Consider the following 19688-nt stretch of genomic DNA (forward strand, 5'->3'; position numbering starts at 1 on the left):
CCGGAGTTAGCAACATCCCCCAAAAACCCGAAGGGGAGAGTCCTGGCCCCTAGCCCTGCCAGTGTAGCAGAAATGATGAGGATGATGATGCAGCAGCAGCCGTTCTTCTCTGCGTGAGTCGCTTAATGTTGTCCGTGTGTAATTTACGTTGAGTAGGCTAACCACGTTATTACATTAATGCAGTAAGGTGAACTAGCAAACGCCGTCGTAGTTACATGCGGCTGTCTTCTTGTTTGATGGCAGATGCTCCCTTCACCCTGGACAAAAAGGCTAAAATGACCAAAGAAAAAGTGGAAAACAGGTAAACATGAGAGGTTTTTGGATAAAGTTTGTGTTTTTTCCATTGTTTAAGCCCCTGCTTCCAGCCAAGAGTGATACCATATATGCCCCATAGCTGCAGAAAAGGCTAACATTGTTATCTTTTTACAAAAAACCAGCTGAACATGAGAGGTTTTTGGACAAAGTTTGTGTTCTCCATTCTTTAAGCACCGGTTTGAGCACCGTTTGAGCATCGGCACCGTTTCAAAAGTACCGGTTTGGCACCGGTATCGGATAAAACCTAAACGATACCCATCCCTAATCAGCAATAATGGCTGCACAGGCACTCGTCAAAGCAGAACACCATCAATTTATTGTGGAAAAACAAACAAACAGATAAGCAGACAAACAAAACAAAGAGAAACACCACTGGGAAGAAAGGTCTACTCTGGCACATTGTTCATTTTATAATACAAAAAGGAGAAAAAATGGGGCTACAAAGCTCGATAATTTATACAAATACAACAACTTTCAAAAATAAATTTTAATTTAGTAAACGCTCCGTGAACAAGTTTCTGCAATAGCCCACCGCTTGAGATCCCTGAGCAGAGACACAGAGTGAAACATTTTTTTTCTCAAACACCTTCATTAAAACAAGCTGACAGTGTTTCTTCATAAACACTTTATATATACATGTGATAATTACACGATATGTCTGATGTGTGTGACATACGGTGCTAGGAATTAATGTGAACTGTGAATCTTCATCATAGCTAAAAACAGAACGGTGTTATAGCATTGTGACTGTAACAAATGACATAAACTCAAAAAACGTTACCATTCGTTGTAGACGCTGCTCTGTATTTACCCACGACGGGCCACATAACTGGGTATTTACTCCATAATGACCACAGGAGTAAACATAACAGCTGTCGTTTCCTTCTTTTTACATCTAAAAACACAGTACCAGCTGGTTCTGCTGCTAGTTAACACAGAGCAATAACTTAAAATGAAATAAACAAAGGACACGGATAGCTGAGAGGTTTGTGAACCAATAACAAACAAATTATTCTAAATATGGTACATGCTGATACCTCTGGGAAGGTGCTGTTTCACTTGCTGACAATAAAACAAACAAATTACACAGAATATGTACAAATGAGACTGAAAGACTGACAATGTGAGAAATACTGTAATAATGTAAAAAGCCAAACTTGCTCAGTAACGCAGTCAAATTCGTGTCTGGCTACTTTTTTGCTGCTTTCGATGATTTTTTTGATACTATACACTATGTAGGTATATATTAGAATTAATTTATACACACACGCGCGCACACACACACACACACACACACACACACACACACACACACACACTAAACTTACTTATATCAACATAAAGGCATTAAAATATTTCCCTCAAATGCACCATGACTGTGCACTGTTCTGTGGTTAAAAGGTGTGCATCAGCATAGTTTTTGTATTTGGTTAGAAGAACTCCTTCATCTGCTTAAGGTCCTTACACACTCTTCTATAAAAGCTTCGGGCATGTAGCAAGGCGGTGTACCTGAATCTACAGTACCTACCTATTTTTTGTCTGTTACTTCCACAGGAAGGTAGCTTAACATTTCTATGTATAGTTTCTTAACTGCCATGGTGACTTCTTAACCAATGCAGAGAAGATCTGTAATGATAAAAACATTTCCTGCTACACTCATGAAAAAGATATTACACCTTTTAAGTCATTACAATGCAAATTTTTCTTCACTTTTTGAGCTTAACTGCCAAAATATGCTGGGTTTTGCAAAGCGGAACATTTGCAGAGGCTACCGTTGTGCTGCAATGGCTAACAAATTCAATTCCCTTTTTCAAGTTGTCACCGAATATTAGGAGAGTGCTACAAATGGTTTGCAATAATAGCAAAGTGTGTATATTCTAATGAACAAATTTCATCACCGAGACTATGAATCAGTACACAAGCTGGAGAGTTGAGATATAAATTTAAGTTGTGATTTTGAATGTTGTTAGTTCTTCATGTACTGTCTTCATGATCAAAGTGGAGTATTTGGTCAAACCAAGAACTTCATTTAATGGTGTTGGAAACTACCCGCTCCCCCCCAGTGCAGCGTTATGAGATCCTTTCCTCTCTTTTATCTCTAATATTAAATTTTACCCAGTTCAACAATTCTTTTTGAGAAACCTTTCAGCAGAATTGCTTAGTTTAAGTATAACTCATCTCAAATGTTAAAGGATGTACCTGGTCTTACTTCAAGTGCTTTAGTTATAAAGGAAAAAAAGCCTTAATTTTGAAAAAAGTACTTAAAAGTCCAAATACCACATAACGTCTGCCAAACTGTGAGCAATGATTGTGAGGAAAGCTGCTGGCCTGAGGTGTATGCGAAGCTCAGGAGTCACTAGGAGAGCTGTGTGGTACAGTCACGGCCTCTTTGAGCAAACATTCTCCCTGAGTCTCTTCCATCCTTTCTGGATGACAGGAGCAAATGAGGAGCGTGTAGGCTGTCCTTTTCCCGGGTCTGGTGTGCAGATGGCGAGTAGGCGGGATCTCTTGAGCTCAGGGGCTCGTGGTCCTCAAGCCCTGTTTCTCCATGATGTTCCACAGCTTACGCAAATTGGACTGGGTGATGGCATCATCTGGTTTTAGTTGAAGTGCTCGGAGGTAATTGGCTTCAGCTTCTTGCAGCTTCCCATTGAGGTGGAGGATTGCCCCAAGATTCATCAAAGCTGCAGGGTACTGAAATTTAAGAAGAAAAAAGAGAGCGATCTTAGTTATTTTAGGGTAAGACCAATTGGATTCAGAGATTAAGCTCAAAAGACAATGCAACAGTTTATAAACTAGTGTAGTTGGTACAAACACAGCTGCCTGGGACATAGCAAACGGGAGCTAACATACACATAAGGACAGTGTTTTAACTAGAGATATGTTTTAATAAAAAATTCAAATTTTACTACATCCACGGGCTGATAAATAATGCACATAAAGTCCATCTGTTCACACTTTGGGATGTACATAATTTAATGGAAATGGAAAAAATTAGTAACAGTAACTTGTCTCTTATGACAAAAGCAAGAGAAAATGCCAGAGGTGAGGCTTAAATAAAGAAAGAAATTTTTTAACACAGTGGTTTCTGTTCGTCTGATCACCCAGACCCTGTTTGGAGTTTGGTAACCATGCTGCTTTGCGTGTCTCTGTGTCTTGTCTGTGGCCGTAGATGTCAGAGGGAGCGACCGCGACTTTGAAGTGGGTTGAGATGAATATACTGTTTATTCCCGTTAGTGCCGAGGGGCAAAATCATCAGCGGTGCAATGAGTGAGTCATGAGGACCAAACTACAGGAAATGTGTCTGGGGTGCAATCATGTCAGGAGGATATCCAGGGCTAGGGAAGGGCCACATCTGATCACTATTTCAGTTTGAAATGTGAAAAACATGTCTAATCGTGTAGTGAGGCTACTGCTTCGGACTATTGTGATTTCTATAATTGTAATTCCTAGAATACGAGGATGTTAAAAAAAAAAAAAAAAGAAAGACTTTTTTACTATAACGATCATCACATGCACGTCTGACTTAAAACATGCATGATTATGATATTTAAAGAGGTGAACAATTTCTTTTGGTCCATTAGGTAACCCAAAGTATTTCTCTTGTTGAAAGAGCGAACGGAGAAATCATAATAGATGAAGACTGAATAGATGACACTGAATCTATATCAACATTTAAGTAACTCTCCAAATAAACAACCCCAGATGAATAACTGGACAGTTTACATTCTTATATTAATGTGAATCTGGAGTTTAAGTGTCACACTTTTAAGCACAGAAGCTCTCCTAAGAGTGTTAGCCTTTGTCTCATATATTCCCAACTACGAGGAATTGTGTGAACGATGCCGTTTGCTGGACTGTTCGCTTACAAAACATTTCACAGTTTTTCCAGTGCCAGAGTAGGATGAGTGATGCTCCATGCATGATCTCCATTTTAATGAGAAGGAGAGTGCTTTTCTCTTTGGCAGAATTCAACCAGTATAGCCCAACTATACCACAGTCCCCTTGAGAGAAAACCATTTTCTGCTGTAAACACATTCAATTCAATTCAATTCAATTCAATTCAATTCAATTTTATTTATATAGCGCCAAATCACAACAAGTAGCCTCAAGGCGCTTCATAGATACAGAGAAAAACCCAACAATCATATGACCCCCTATGAGCAAGCACTTTGGCGACAGTGGGAAGGAAAAACTCCCTTTTAACAGGAAGAAACCTCCGGCAGAGCCAGGCTCAGGGAGGGGCGGGGCCATCTGCTGTGATTGGTTGGGGTGAGAGAAGGAAGACAGGATAAAAGACATACATAAAATGTAAAACATAGAACACATGCATGGCCCAAAGGAAGGACTGACACGACCAAGACCTCTACTGTAGCTCGTTGGAGAGGGTCTTTCTTTTAATTTAAAGCATCCTGGCAAAACTAAATTTGTTCTGCTAGCAGCCAGGGTTCTTGAATTTAATGGCTGGGGTAGTTCTGAGGCACTCTAAATTACCTTCTTTTTGACCCATCATTGGATGTTTAAATCATAGAATAACCGCCAGGCTTCAGTTTACAAGTTGGTGCATTTTAAAAGTCTGAAAATTGTGAGCCAAAGTATTTTTTCTTATACAGATGGACACAGTTGACAGTGACAGTGACGACACATAAACGGAGCCACAATGTATTGATGTATTGTGTGTTAACAAAAAACAAAAAATGTCATTGCCCCAGTCTCTAATACATGTGTGAGTTCACTGAAGCAGGTGGGCAGTAAGACTTTAACAAACAAACTCTGTCCAGTCAAAGTCAGGGTTTGAATGGATGGATCCTGGAGAATAGAAGTAAATGTTTTCCAGAAAGCTAACAAAGCTTGTATTCACACTTTTTACCGCTCCCCAGGACACTTGCTGATGAGTGGTGTAACACGTGAAACACTGTGCAGTGACTCCTGGGTAGAAAATCCACAGAGTGCTGGTTTTCTTCTTAGCACAGCTGCAGCATAGCTTCAAAGATTGCTCTTTTCACCCATGCATAACTTAGCAATCCCTGAATTTTGTTTCCCTCCTAAGTCTACCCTGCAGACTCAAAGCTAAAGACTACTAAAAGCCTTTGCTTCTCCCCCTTCTTCATATATCTAAGCCGTTTGTGATTTATACCCCCGTTTCTGCATTCTTCCTAGCCCTTGCAACACACTGCAGAACACTGGCTTGTCAAAAGCTTTTATTTTTTTCTCATTTCCTGCTGCTCTGTAACCTCTCTGCCTCCCCACCCTCGCTGAAATAGGCATGCAGGAGCAGAGGCATGTCCAGATGCAGAGCATATTAGCCTAGACTGTAAAGCAACATATGCTATAGAGGTTGTGAATGTTCAGTGTAAAACCAGGTGTTGAATGACCTGGCTGCAATGACTTTAAATAGCCATTTAAGCAAAGACTATCCATATAAAGTTGGAAACTTTGAAAGGGCAGATGTCATAGGTTATAGAGAGCAACTGATGCTAAGCAAGCATCCAACCCGATTTAGTTTATCTAGATTGAGGGAACTGTAGGACTGTTAAATCCTTTGAATGGAAGGAAGTGTCCTCTCTCCCTGAAAGCAAGCAGACATATGTGCCTAATATAAAACACCAGGGCCTTTGGAGAGCAAAGAGTCAAGTCGCAGTAAAGCATGAAATGACAAATGAAGATAGACAGCGTACGTGGCTTAAGTCAAATCACATTGGAAAGAACAAAGGATACAGGTAAGGAAGATGGATGAAGATGCTAAATTATAATAATGCCTCAGCTGTAAAGTAACACAAATAACAAAAAGTTTCCCAAAAAGTGGACCCGACAGGGGCAAAACGATGCAACTGCATGTGGACGAGGACTACGGAGTACACAAACATCTCGAGACTTTAATTTACAGACGAACTGAACAACACTGACACAGAAATGGTGTTGTGTGTATTTCATACACTCTCCAAACAGTTTGAAGCCAACTTGTTAACTCCAAACTGGCTGTAGTTGTGTATGTAAGAGTCTGTTATGGATTAATGACAAGAACCTGATGTGAGACTCCACAAAATCGATGTGTTATCGATAATGAGTTTGTACTCTTTAAACCTTTCAGAACCCAGTTATGCTTTAAACATGCTCATAAATCATCCTGTCATATATCAAAACTGCAATATTTGATGTACAATACCGACGGGTTTCATTAAAAGCAAAAAATGTATAATTATTATTATTGTTATTTAAAGAACAGTATTTCACATCTCGTTCCTCACTTAGCTGGGCACACGGAAAACACAGCAGCTCTACCTCGGTCTATTGTCGGCAATGTGGAGCACAATAAGCGGCCTATAAACATCTAATCAACGCTGGCTGTGCATTTTGGGTGGAGGCAGTTAACAGTAATTATTTAGACATCAGAAAAAGTATCAGTGGGAACGGTCAGGGATCTGAACAGTTACGCTCTTTGAATTTCGTCATGTATGGAAAAAACATCGAATTCCTCTGTTATACTCAAGTTTTGGTTGCTCCATTTGTCAGTATTTGTTTGTGTTATCCCAGGGTTTATGTGGTCCTAACACTAGACTTTGCTTTGTCTGTATATCATTGTTCAGATATAGTTGATCATTAATCCCAAACTGATTTCTTTTAATCAAGACGCAGGAATAAACAGGGTGACCACATGCCAAACATACTTCGCTCCTTCTGTGACCCTCACTTAAACAACTTGACCCTCCCTGTCAGAGCTCTCAAAGACTGGATCCCATTCATTTTCAAGACGTCACAGTCCCCTGACTCAGTGTTATTATCATTATTCTTTTCATTCTGCTTACCCTGGCCTCTCCTTTGAAGTTGGTGATGGATGTTGGACAAGCAAATCTCTGGGCATAGTAAAAACCTAGCATTCATCTGTCTGAGCTCCATTGACAATGCATGGTGTTGTGCAAAAGCAGATCAGAGAGTAATAATACTGGAAAGCCACCCAGACTGCGATTGCGCATTGTCCATCAGAGTAAATAGTAACGGGGGAAGATTAGCTAGCTGTGGTTTTACTCACGTTGGGTCTCAGGCTCGCTGCTTGTCCGTAATACTTCTCGGCTGCCTCATTTAGGCTGGCTTGTCTGCAAAAGGAAAACAGAGAGGCGGTCATTACTCATTTTTATTGCTGCTGGCTTCGGATGAGGCCTTGAACCCCTCGTGTTTACTAGCGCTCGAGGGTCAGTGAGAAAGTAACACAGAGGAACAGCATGAGGGATGAGAAAAGGCCCGTAGGCTTCTCGTTCGATAGCATCTTTCGATAACATCTGTGCTGAGCAGTGCACTGCAAGCACTTTCTGTTCTAATTGAACCTTGAGGTCAGGACATCTAGTTCATTGCATACCAAGAAACCGAGGCTCATCTGGAATATTCACTGTACATATCTGTTTACATTTAGTCTGGAAAAATGTGGGTTGCAACACTTGATAGATATTGCGATAGTTAAACTGTGCAAACACCATTTAAACAGAAACGTAATCATACCATCAATAAAAACCCCAAAACCAAAACAGAACAGCAGAGCGTACAAACTGAATGCTCCAAAATATGCTGCATATGCCAAATTGTGACAAAAAGGATTTTTGAGCAGATGGCTTGTCGGCATGAGTCCCTGGAACCAGAAACACACTGTTCCTGACACGAAAACTACAGTTACAACACGGCTGCATCATCTTCTTTCATAACCCACTGTACTACTGCACATAAGCCGGTGGCTCCTCGGTCACAAAACACTTCCTGTTGTTAACTTTCTGGCATATCAGAAATCACCTTTATGACACACAGCTTCAGGCTGTGCCCTTATGGTAACAACTGCCCAATTAAAAACAATTTAACACTGACATAGTCAAGGACGGAGTCAACAGCGGCCGGCTGTGGAGCCCCTTAAGTCAGAATGATCAAAGGAAGCGAAGCTTTTATAGCCATGCTTTCATTTAGGCTGTCGTGCTTTATTATGAGATCGTCATCTGCGTAGTTCCAGAGAAAAGTCTGGACCTGCGTATACATCTATGTTTGGTTTTGTGAAATCTTAATCCTTTAATTTTAACAGATGAAGGAGATGATTTATAATTCAGAGTTAGAAAAAAATACCTATACCTTATATTTTATATAGCAGGAAAAGAGCCTCCAGAAAAACAATGCGATGCAAATAGCTTGTAGCTCTCTGAGGCTAACGTTAGCTACATACTGGTGTTAGCTAAATGCTAATGTTCTGACGGGTGTCCACGTTTAGTGATCATTTGGTGTCAGTCCATTCCAGTTCACTTCAGCTTACGCCGTGAATAAGAAGATCATTGTGGTGCTATAGAAAAAAATCCCCCCAGTCAGTCGTCGTTCTTCCTCTCAAGACTGTTTGTACAAAACTTTATGGTAGTTGTTGATATATTCAAGTCTGTGACCACAGTGGGTCAACTCACACTGCCAAAGTGTTGTAAATGGATCTTAAATAAGTTATACGTTGTGTTTGCTTACATATTCAGATATACAGAAGAATACGCTATGGCTGGGTTTCTCCCTTTTTTGTTTCAGAAAGAAGCATTTTACATTCCAACAGGGATCCAAACACCAACTCGAGTTGCTGAATTTGTCCTGAGATTATAAATGTGGCTTTCACATCCAACCACAACCATATGTTTGTTTGCCAGCATAATATTTAGAAAGCAGATCCTTCAGAGATGAAAAATGCACAAATCTAATTCCATAATATCATTATCACATTTATAAACACATTAAGAGAGGAGAACTGGAAAGCTGCCACACTGTAACCAGCAGAGCTACAGGACCTCCTAGAGCCGTCTGACTGTGGGTTGTGAGAGCACTGTAGACAGTGAAGGCCGACCATTGGAATAGGAGCTATTGTAAGTCTATACCAGCACAGGAACTGCGAGAGAGGCTGATGACAAAAACAGGCATTAATGAAATAAAAAAATAATAAAAAGTTCTTGTCCATAATTAAAAACCAGTGATCTTGTTGTCTAATAATGCCACCTAAAAAAAGGAGATCACAACAAAGACAAATTCTGCTTGTAAGCCTGACATTGGGCTGCAATTTCAACACTTAGTTGCAGTCATCAAATATTTCACAAAATTTACATTTGGTCTCATAGTCGGTTTAAGATTATGGCACGATAGCAGCGTACAGTACTAAGGGGTTATGGTATGAGGTAAACTGCGTGTGGATAAAGTGCTTGTGTGTTTTATAATGTTTGCTTTTCCCAGGGCTGCCTTTGGAAATCTACAGATTGTACTTTACTCTACGACTTCACAGTGTAATTTTTCACTTTCACTGGCAGTTGACATACTCATGGGAAGTACAAGCATGTACCTCTTGGCCTTACTATTGCCCAACTTTTCCTGTCCTACATTCGTAGTGAAAAAAATAAAAGAACTCTTAAAACGAAGCAGATGAAAATTATTAGTTTGAAAGAAAAATAGTCAAAACCAAAAGCCCAAAGGGGTAATAAACGACATTTGCAAATTTGAGAGCTACTGCTCCCCCTTTTAATCTCTTCCCCTCTCCTGTGCAGATTCACTTGTGTCCCCACCAACCGATGGGCTTTCCACATCTACGTCCAAGACAAACACATAAAGAACACGAGCTGTGGAGGGAGTGAGACCCCATGCCAAGCAGGCGGAGATGAGTTCAACCCGAGCGCTGCTTGATGCTCACTTAGCTGCCAGGAGTTTGGACTCTAGGAGAGGCTCTCTACGCCTGAAACCGTTGGTGGTGAAGATACTACACGATCAGCAGAGGTACGCTGAACAAAGCTGAGTGGGAGTGCACTGATGTACTCTTAAGCACAGTAACTTTGCAGATCTCTGGTGAGTCCAGCGAAGCACTTGTCCACGAGTTATCTTTCTTTACAGCTGGCAGTCGTAGTTTTGACAAATATGCAGAGAGTTGCCCACGGTGACTAATTAAACAAGGAAATCGCTACACTGGCTAATATAAAGTTGGAGGTTTATTCAGGGGGAGGGGGGAAGCATTCAGTAAGTTGGCACATAGCTGTATTTATACAATCCCACACATGGCTCTCATTCACAAACAACAGTTTGTGGGCTTTCCTGCTTAGCCTCAACAGCTGAACTTTGCACTAATTTGTAATTATGCGCTCAAATATGAGCACTGGCCAGTGATGGAAGACTGAGACAGAGTGGTATATGTAATTTGAGAGACAGCCCTCTGAGATATATAGCTACACTACGCACTAAGATAAACCAGGAGTTCTAGAGCTGGCACTGCAGCAAGCGAAGAGGATTACAAAGTATAGCCAAGTAAATCACAGAGGCTGAGGAATGGTGTAAGCCCCTGGATAAAACGTGCAGACAGTAGACCTCCCTCTCTCATACACAGCTTTCTTTCTACTCAGCCACAGAAAACTGTGGCCCACCCATCTCATCTAGGCAGAATAAAATACATCCAGTGTCTTTATGCATGCTCTTGCACTAAGGAAATCATCAAACCTGAAGAAAGAGAAAAAAATCACGCCAATCAAAAACATACCTGAGCATGTGGGCTGCATTGAAGACCACATCAAATTCCCCACTGTCAAGGCGTGCAGCTGTCTTTGCCATCTCTGCTGCTTCAAGCAGCCGTGACTCTTCCAACAAAAACTGACCTGGCAGGGCAGAAGGGAACAGCACCATTATTAAAACACTTTGGGATCCCCACAGGGGCACGTAGGGATACACGGCCTCGCAGTGTTTCTTTTGGCCTGGGCAGAGGGACAGACTAGTCTGCACTTGTGACAATATGATGAAACATTAAATATAAGTGCAGCATAAAATCTCTCCTTGGCCATCTTTCAGACTCATTTGTTCAGATTATCAGCCTTGATAGATCTGTTCCCTTTGGATAAAAATGTTTTCAGCAGGAGGGTTATGTCTTATTACGGGTGCGCCTTCCTTGCAGTTAACCTCTGTGGACCAGCCTAATGAGAGGGGATTATAGAAGCCTGACAAGGCCGAGTGCGGGGCGGACCCCTCGGTAAGAGCCAGGTTTAGGGGGAATTAATACACTGTTGATTTTGGTAAGCTCCAATGCTGTGCCAGGATGCTAAACCACCAAGTGAACCCAAGCGCATTTTTTTAATAACTGTGGATGAAACTGGAGCCTTTAGTGCAGGACAAGGCAAGAGCTGTATTTTAAGTGAGTTTTTAGGCTGCAACTGTGCACTAAAAACCTCCAGATCTGCAGTTTTGCACTGTTTTTGATAAATGAAATCAAATCTGTCAGAGACAAACACATCAACTAATAAAACGGACCCGACTTTGATACACAACAGCAAAAATAATATGCTTTTACTTAAAATATAATAATTTTTATCTTTTGCATTATTTCTTAATTGGAGAAAGTACGGCTGTACGACTTTGTCAGTTTAAGCTCATACCCAGATTGTGAGCGGGCTAGCTAATGCTGGAGGACAGATTTCTACGTTTTGGGGTTTTTTCTTTCCTTCGAGCAACACGAAAAAGAACTCGGGCTAAGTAAAAAAACTTATGTTATTTATGTTGAGTATCCTAACAGTTAAAACTAACATTAACACTATATTATTTACAGATTATGTTACACAGTGTATAGAAAGAGAATTAAATGGGACCAAGACCTGACCCCTGGGGAACGCCACGCGAGGTTTTCATGTGACAATTAGGCTGGACAAGAAATAAATAAATGCATGCGTAATTAATTTACTTGACCCTTTAATTTACTAAGTAGTTGGAAATGCAAGTCTAAACATAAAAGTATCACCTATTAATACTATTCCCAGGCATATATGACTCAATTCTTCAATGGAAGTAATTCATTTACCTTAGTAACCAGCAGAATAGATGGATGAAAGCAATAATCAGCTAACTTCTTTACTTATTACATATTTTTTTTAACTAAAATTCAAAAGCCCCAAATGAGGCAGTACACTTCTAATAATGCTGACTGAAACTCCATTTGTAGCAGGATAGTGTATGCCTTTTTTAATACATAGGAAAAAACACATCACTAGCATTGCTGCCTAAGGCAGGCAAGTGAAAATGATCAAATAAACACAGCTAAATTAAATTCATGATTTTTAGTGCACTCTAAGACCTTTTTTGAAGAGTCTTCTTCAGGCCTGAGGACACTCGGTCTCAGAAACAAAAAACATTTTGAAAAACAAACAACTTAGTCAATCTAAAGTAATGAAAACCCAGCAGTATATGGCAGATCTGATGTGTTTAGCTGTGAATAGATATATTTGTAAATTAAACCATAGCTGTGATCTGAACAAGAAATAGAAATTAATTGCTGCATATTTTTACTTGGGCCAACAGAAATAAGATAAATGATGTTATATGGATGTTCCATATGGATATTATATCTCCTTTATTATTAGTACCGTTTAGTAATTTCTTGAAATAACACCGTCTCTGTGCTCGGATCAATGCAATCCATATCCTGATTGGCTGGATAATTAACCTACACACACAGTACTCAACAAAATGCAAAAATCCACCATTAACCAATTTCCTTAAATGTCACTTGCGACCTGGTGATCACAAAGACAAGGCTTTAAATGCTTTTACAAACTCAAAGGTACTATGAAAGAAATTAAATCCAGGAGGTAATACTGCTGATTAATGGAAAGCTTGAGAAGAGGCATATGCTAAAATTGTCACGTTCTGTACACCCATCAAATCAGTGAACAATCTAAGGAAATCAACCCTGCTTCCTGTGACTCTCGACTAATCAAAAAGAATAAAAACAGAAATGGCAGAAGGGTCAGCCAACTCTGTTGTACAAACAACCGGCTAAGGTGCACAAGTGCTCGTCTTGCACAAGTGCAGCATGTATGCGTGAAATTTCCAAATCAAATATTTGAAATGTAAAAAGAAATCTGGTGTGAGTCAGACTGGAAGGGAAATATATATCCGTGCTTACCATAATGCATGTAGCAGTTGCCTTTTGTGGGATCGAGTTGGATGGCCTTGAGGAAGTACCTCTCCGCTTCTGTTTTCTGCCCCTGAGAGAGATGGATTAAACACAGTCATTATTGTTTCAACTGCTCCTCAAAGCTACTCAGTCTAAAAACACCACACTCGACTCAACAGCCAAAATACCTCTGTGTATACCTAATGTCCCTCTTCCAACCACAGACGTACTCTAACAATAAATCTTAACAAATAGACACGAAACACACGGATCGCTACTGTTACTCTGTCAGGCTCATGTGTCGTCCCACAAAAGCAGACGCTGTCACGTTTAGCACAGCAGACCAGACAGGGTAAAGTCTCATTCATTAAACATATTATCTTTGCAAAGAGCACTTCCGGAGCATAGCTGCAGATTGTCAGTGTGTGTGGCCTAACTGCTATTAAACAAGACAGTGAGTAGCGAAGAGGAGAAAACAGAAAGGCTTGTGTCTATAATGCCCCAAGTACAGGTGTACTGCACACAAACACATATGATTTTTATTTTTGTTTTTATGTTCCAGAAAGAATCCATACCGGAGGGGGGGGCGAGCATAATATGATGTGAAGAAGACACACTGAAGCCCTGCAGACCGCAAAAGCTTCCTCAGGCCCTTTACACTGTGACATGTAACCAATCACAGCTCTAACAGAACCGAGCAGCTGGCCAATAGAAGTGCCAACTGGGACTCTGACACATCGCTGATCTCAGTTGGGCACCAGATGTCATCTGATCAACAATTAACCATGTGCACTCATCGATAAAAGCTGATGCATTAATAATGCAGCCATCAGTATGCATTTGAGAGAGAGATAAAGCCTTCTCATGAAGACTAATATACTAAGGCATTACTGGATTATGCAAAGCCAGTAAAAACAACGTGAATGAGTGGGACACTTAGCGCAGAACTTCAGTTCAGTCATACAGAAGGAATGGGCCCTATATCGTATTAATGACTGCAGACTTCATTTTCAGTGAGCGGTAGATTCAATAAATACAGAAATTTCTAATGTAAACATCTGAGTGTAGTTTCCATTGATGCTGCAGAAAATGAAGCCTGTGCCAAGGACACGTTTAACAGAGCTGATTGAAGTTTTATTCTGAAAAGCATCACTTTTGTGTATTTTTATACTTATATTCACAGATGGGGGAATGCAGACATTTTACCGCCAGCTGCTTTTTTCAACAAAGACCTACAGTTATTAAACCTCTACAGCTTAAACTTTGACAGACTGAAATGGGTTTTAGGTCTAAGTGCATGAAAGATGTGGGCTGTGACACATTAAGAATATTAACAGAGACCATACACAGAATAAGCGAGATGTTGGTAGGACCTCAAAAATGTAACAACTTTTTTCTTTTTTTATTACTTGTTAAAAAATCATTTATTATAGGTCAAAATTAATAACTGTGCTACCCTTTTTAATTTCACCGAATCCCCTTAATCAGACGAAATGATTATGATTATGATTATGAGTGGCAATAAATAGGAATAGCTTTCATCTAAGGTACGACCAATGCAGCACGAGAAAGGGATGGAAGGAACCTCGTCTATAAATGATGACTGTACTCTGTTTATTACTCCAGTAAACATATCACTTCATTGGTCATTGTAAAACAGTTAATAAAGCAGGATGTGCTTTAGGACATGAGCTAAAGGTGTAACCAAGTCGCTACCATGTGGAGATATCGTATCTTGGCTTTCTCAGCAAACTAAAAGATAGTTTGATGTGGCTGTTTAGGTTTAATGGTAAGTAGAATCTGTTTAAAGTCTGTTTGTCATTGTCCAACACTAGTTTAGCATGCAAACATACAAACATCTGCTGAGTACATGGGAATACAGCTTTGTCAGATATCTACTTATTAAGCAAGGTGACTTATTGTGCAATATTCTCCTGTTTGTCGCACACTCGCTGAGCTCAGTTGCGCACGCCTCACACCTCAAATCTCCTGATAACATTGGGCAAACTGCAGATGCATCCCTGGCTCTGTGAGTGTCGAGGTTATTATGAATGAAACCTGTACTGTATTAGTTGTGGAAATGACAAGTGAATGACTGAATCCAATATTGTGAGCATTATAATTATAATTATGCACAACCAACAACACATCCTGCTTCTTTAGGGTGTCGGTGAAGGTGCAGGGGGGTCAGCAGGGCTGAGCATGCAATACTGATCTGTGTGATTAACTCTCCCTTTCTTCCCCTGTTTGTTCTTCTCACCATCCACGCCGTCTCTTTGCTCTCTGCGCCTCAGCAGCCACAGAAAGGCTCGCTCCGCCACCCACCACTCACCCTTCTCTGACCCTGCTGCTAAACCTTATATTGCAGCCTCTCCCAGAGGGATCTGAACCTCAAAGTCCCTGACAGCATCTGAAGTGTCTTCATCGCTCACAGTTGTTGCACAGGGAGGGCAGAGGTGGGAGGTGACAGACGGCTGCTCTTCCTGCACTGCTTTGGATCACATTAAACGCCGGAGTCGGTACATATTAAACAACAGCCTGTGTTCACAGGTAACATTTGTCTGACACATTTCAATAAAATCTTTCAGAAATTCCTTTAAAGAATAGAGTCACTGTAAGCCTATCCAAGTAAGTTAGATCCCGTCTTTGATCGCACTTTCATTTGCACTCAAGGGATCACAGGGGTTCAAGACCCCTAAACCATCCATCATGGTCAGAGAGCTACAGAGATTTATCCCCGAAGGTTTGAACTCTACTTTCCCCCAAATCAATAACACTTTCCTAAGTTTCTCCTCACAGCTCACAGACTTCTTCTCTGAATCAACTTTACCAAGTCTTAATACTCTCCTTTAAAGTATTGAGTTATTCCCTGAAACCATCCTTGCTGATGGGTTTTGGTTCCATTGAATTTTTCACAGGGATCATGTCAACTTAATAAGTGAGTTTTATCTGCGTTGCCAGTTGATCTATTCTTTCAGCTGGCAACCGGTCAGCGGACAGAACGGCAAATCAATCCACCGCCAGTGTGCAGAGGACTAATAACAATGATCCACAACTGTACAGCACTTCAGCAACTCAGATGAAAGACAGTTTGTGGTTTTTCTGAAGACTCAAAAAATGCAGAAGCAGTCGGCCCGTCCAAGCCTACAGTCTATACAAAACACACGAAAAAAAAAAAGACACATTCTTTGTTTTTTTCTTTAGGGGTATATGCCAAACTATTTCCTGGCTGGGTTCAGTAACTTTTGGCACATAAAAATGTTATAACACCACAAAGTGTAGTTTTTACACCTCAGTTTTTGTATGGATTAAACAGCCCAAAAATAACGTGTTAATTAGTGATCCCCGAAGCCAAGCTTTTTATTTCCAATTCATGTGCTATGCTATGCTCACTAGCTACTGGCAGTAGCCAGTGCCATGCAGATATATAAGTGGTAACTGACTTCAAGTTTATTTCCAAGGCTTTTGGTTTTATATGTGTTGACACAAAAAAGGGTAACATTATGTCTAAAAACTGTGGAAAAATTGGTTTGCCTGTTAAATTCCTCCACCTATCCGTGAGGATATTCACAAAATGATGATTGAGGAAAAACTATAAATGAAACAAACTTGAAAAGAATTCTGTTTCCATGGAGGAAATAAAAAAGGGGCAGGAAGAGTGCAGCCGTTTGCTGGAAATCCAGATATCACTGCTGCCGGCTCCTCTCATTAGGGCCCAGGCAGTGGATGAAAGGGGTGTCTGCTGAACACAAGGCCTCCACCCTATTTTTGACCTTCTAAGCAAGCCTCTGTCTGACTTGTTTATTTGTCTTCTGACAGTCCTTTTCAGATCAGACTACTTTTTTTCTCAGCTCTTTTCCGAGTATGTACGTCTTGCTGCAGTCGATCACCGAACGACTGCACGACCAGCTCCTCATAAACTCAAGGACTCTGGAAACTGCTCCTATACTGGAGACGCCTCCATTTTTTTCATTAGTAAAACACAAGACAGGTTTCACTTTCACTTGCTGACCTGGAAGATGCCGGGCAGTGTTAGCTTTCTTTCCATTTAGTGTAGAGATTCGAGCGCTCTCTAGGCAGTTGATTAAGAATACTGTTTTAGTAGCTTCTAGTAACACATTAAAGATGCAAATGTGGAGGCACGACAAAATCAGGAAGTCATTTCGTTTGATTAAACTTTACAGAGAAGCTAAAATGACCCCGAGGACATCAGTGTGTTTGTTTTGCCCTGAAACTTGATGTATTTGCTCCAAAGCAAAGAAAGATGCTATAAAACAGCAAAAGTAGAAATTAACTTTAAATTAATCTCATAAACCAAACACTAAATGTGGGATACACCTTTAAATAATAAAGTTGGTCGCAGGGTAGTGTTTAATCAGAACACTCACTAGAACGTATGATAGCAAACTGAATGGAAACACAGATAAGGGAGGATCAAAACAAAAACAACGTTACCGTCATTGCGAGAAGTTTCCCATAAGTGAGATGTGCAGGAATGTGGTCTGGCTTGGCTCGCAGCGATTCTCTGTACCAAAACTCAGCCTCAGTCAGCTTATTCAGTCTAATGTAGGCCTCTCCTGTGATGGCAAAGACAGCGTCACATGAGGGATCAATTCAAGTGTCAGAGGTTAAAACATCACACAGCTGTCTTTTATTCTTTTGATTTTTATTACAGGGAGGCAACAAATTCAGACTATAATCCAGTCATCAAACTTAATGATTTTTCTTCCAGCACTTTCATCATATTTTAAACACATGGAGTAATAAGAGGCTTTGGAGGATGTTGCAATTGCTTAAACATGTTAGATTCATACTGAAGAAATTATTTATGCTCTTATTTCAGGGTTTTTCCTGAAGTAATTCATTTCAGCTAAGTGTGCTTGATTATAGCAGAAATTCACCGTAATGCTTACAGAACAATAGGACAAGATTTCTCCCGTTGTCCTCCTTCACTCTTCCTGACCTGTCAGACATCATCCGATACCTCCCCCACCACCACATCTGACCCTCTGCCTGCTAAAGCAACACCTGAAATAACAAAGCTATCCAGCAACCCTCGCATGGTTGGAAAAAACTGACTGGCTGGTAACGCAACACAGTAAAAATCAACATCATGATGTATTTAGGGGGAAAGTGTGAATAAAGCCCACTTGTTAAAATATGACTTGTAATATGGTTTATATTTCAATCTACACCAAGTCTTATGAACTGCCAAATGACTGAAAGAGTTGTTTAGACAAGAGGAGACTGAGGTTTGAATTCAGTGGGGATTCAGATTAATCGCTTTACTGAAAAGACAGCGATAAGCAACAGGTGACATACGCCTGCCCACAGCCTTTTAGTCTCATGAAAACACACCTCCTCATATAAGTGATAACATAGAGATACCTCTTTCACACAGACGCATGCATGCATGCATGTAAATAATGCAAATACATATTAATTTTATTCCAAAACATGTTAATATGTTATTTTTTCTCCAGTTATAGAGTGTAGTGGTTTACACATTTGGTTAACTAGTGAAAGATCCCTGTTCTGATGATGAGAGGAGCCAAAAATCCCTTTGGGGTTGTGTCAGGTGTAAAAATCCAACATGCAGCGCTACCTGCTGCAGCGATCCCGTGTGTAGCTATTATTGCTCTACCATTACCGCCTCATGCTGCATGTTTCCATCAGATTGTAGCTACATAATAACAAAACTCCCATCAGCAGCAGAGTGGATTAGGCAGCATTACACCAAGCTTTCCATTTCCATTGGGTCATAATGAAAACCTCTGTGTGTAAAAGTCCTACACCGGTGGTTATTTTAAATGTATATACTGAATTATTAGTTCGAAGGTTAATAAATAATCATCATGTTTATATAGAGGCTTATCTAACCTGCAGTGACTTATAGCTAATCCAAGGTGCTGAGCTGTTTAAAAATGCACATATTGGTCCATTTTGACACGACCTCTTCCTATATTGATTGGCTTAAAAGCAGCCAAATTACTTGACTCCATTTCCTGGCAGCAGACCTCTGTACCTCTGAGATTAGCACAAACATTAACGTGCAATTAGAAGTGACATCGAATCCAAGGAGCTGAAAACCAGCTCCTCGGAGTGGAACATTCCTCAGCCAACCAGAAAGAGCTGGAGCGAGACCAGCAGGGTACAGATTACCACCCAGGTCCGCCTCTGATGAAAGCTTCTGCTCCTTGGCGTCTGACAAACAGCATGAGAGCAGCGCAGTGAGTGAAACTGAAAATAGATATGAGCAGGTGTGCCAAATGTGCAAATCAGCTCAGCGAGGAAACAACGCTAAGCTGCAGAAATCACAGATCTGTGGCTCGGTGCCTCCATTACAGGCGCAACGCTGCTCCTTAATGGGGCCTGAAGCTTTCATCAACATTTTGACATAATCTCAGGAGCTCCGTCGCATTGCATTTTGCCAACACATAAGCAAACCTGTGGCACTGCC

At 40.6% G+C, this 19688-nt stretch overlaps 1 protein-coding gene across 1 annotated transcript in view; it reads right to left on the reverse strand.

The window, feature by feature from the left end:
• Positions 1–2770: 2770 nt before the first annotated feature.
• The window catches only part of tmtc2b (transmembrane O-mannosyltransferase targeting cadherins 2b), a 102806-nt gene continuing 85888 nt past the window's right edge, over positions 2771–19688 (reverse strand). Inside the window, exons 8-12 of the mRNA XM_085357209.1 lie at positions 17684–17805; positions 13238–13319; positions 10829–10943; positions 7346–7409; positions 2771–3009 (exon numbers count right to left, since the gene is read on the reverse strand). Of these exons, the coding sequence (XP_085213335.1) occupies positions 2830–3009; positions 7346–7409; positions 10829–10943; positions 13238–13319; positions 17684–17805 (563 nt within the window). The 3' untranslated portion in view covers positions 2771–2829. The remainder of the gene's footprint in view (positions 3010–7345; positions 7410–10828; positions 10944–13237; positions 13320–17683; positions 17806–19688) is intronic.

This window comes from Diplotaxodon limnothrissa, linkage group LG7 (assembly GCF_057381915.1).
Source record: "Diplotaxodon limnothrissa isolate DT_005_m linkage group LG7, D_limnothrissa_male_GT1.1, whole genome shotgun sequence".
Lineage (NCBI taxonomy): Eukaryota > Metazoa > Chordata > Actinopteri > Cichliformes > Cichlidae > Diplotaxodon > Diplotaxodon limnothrissa.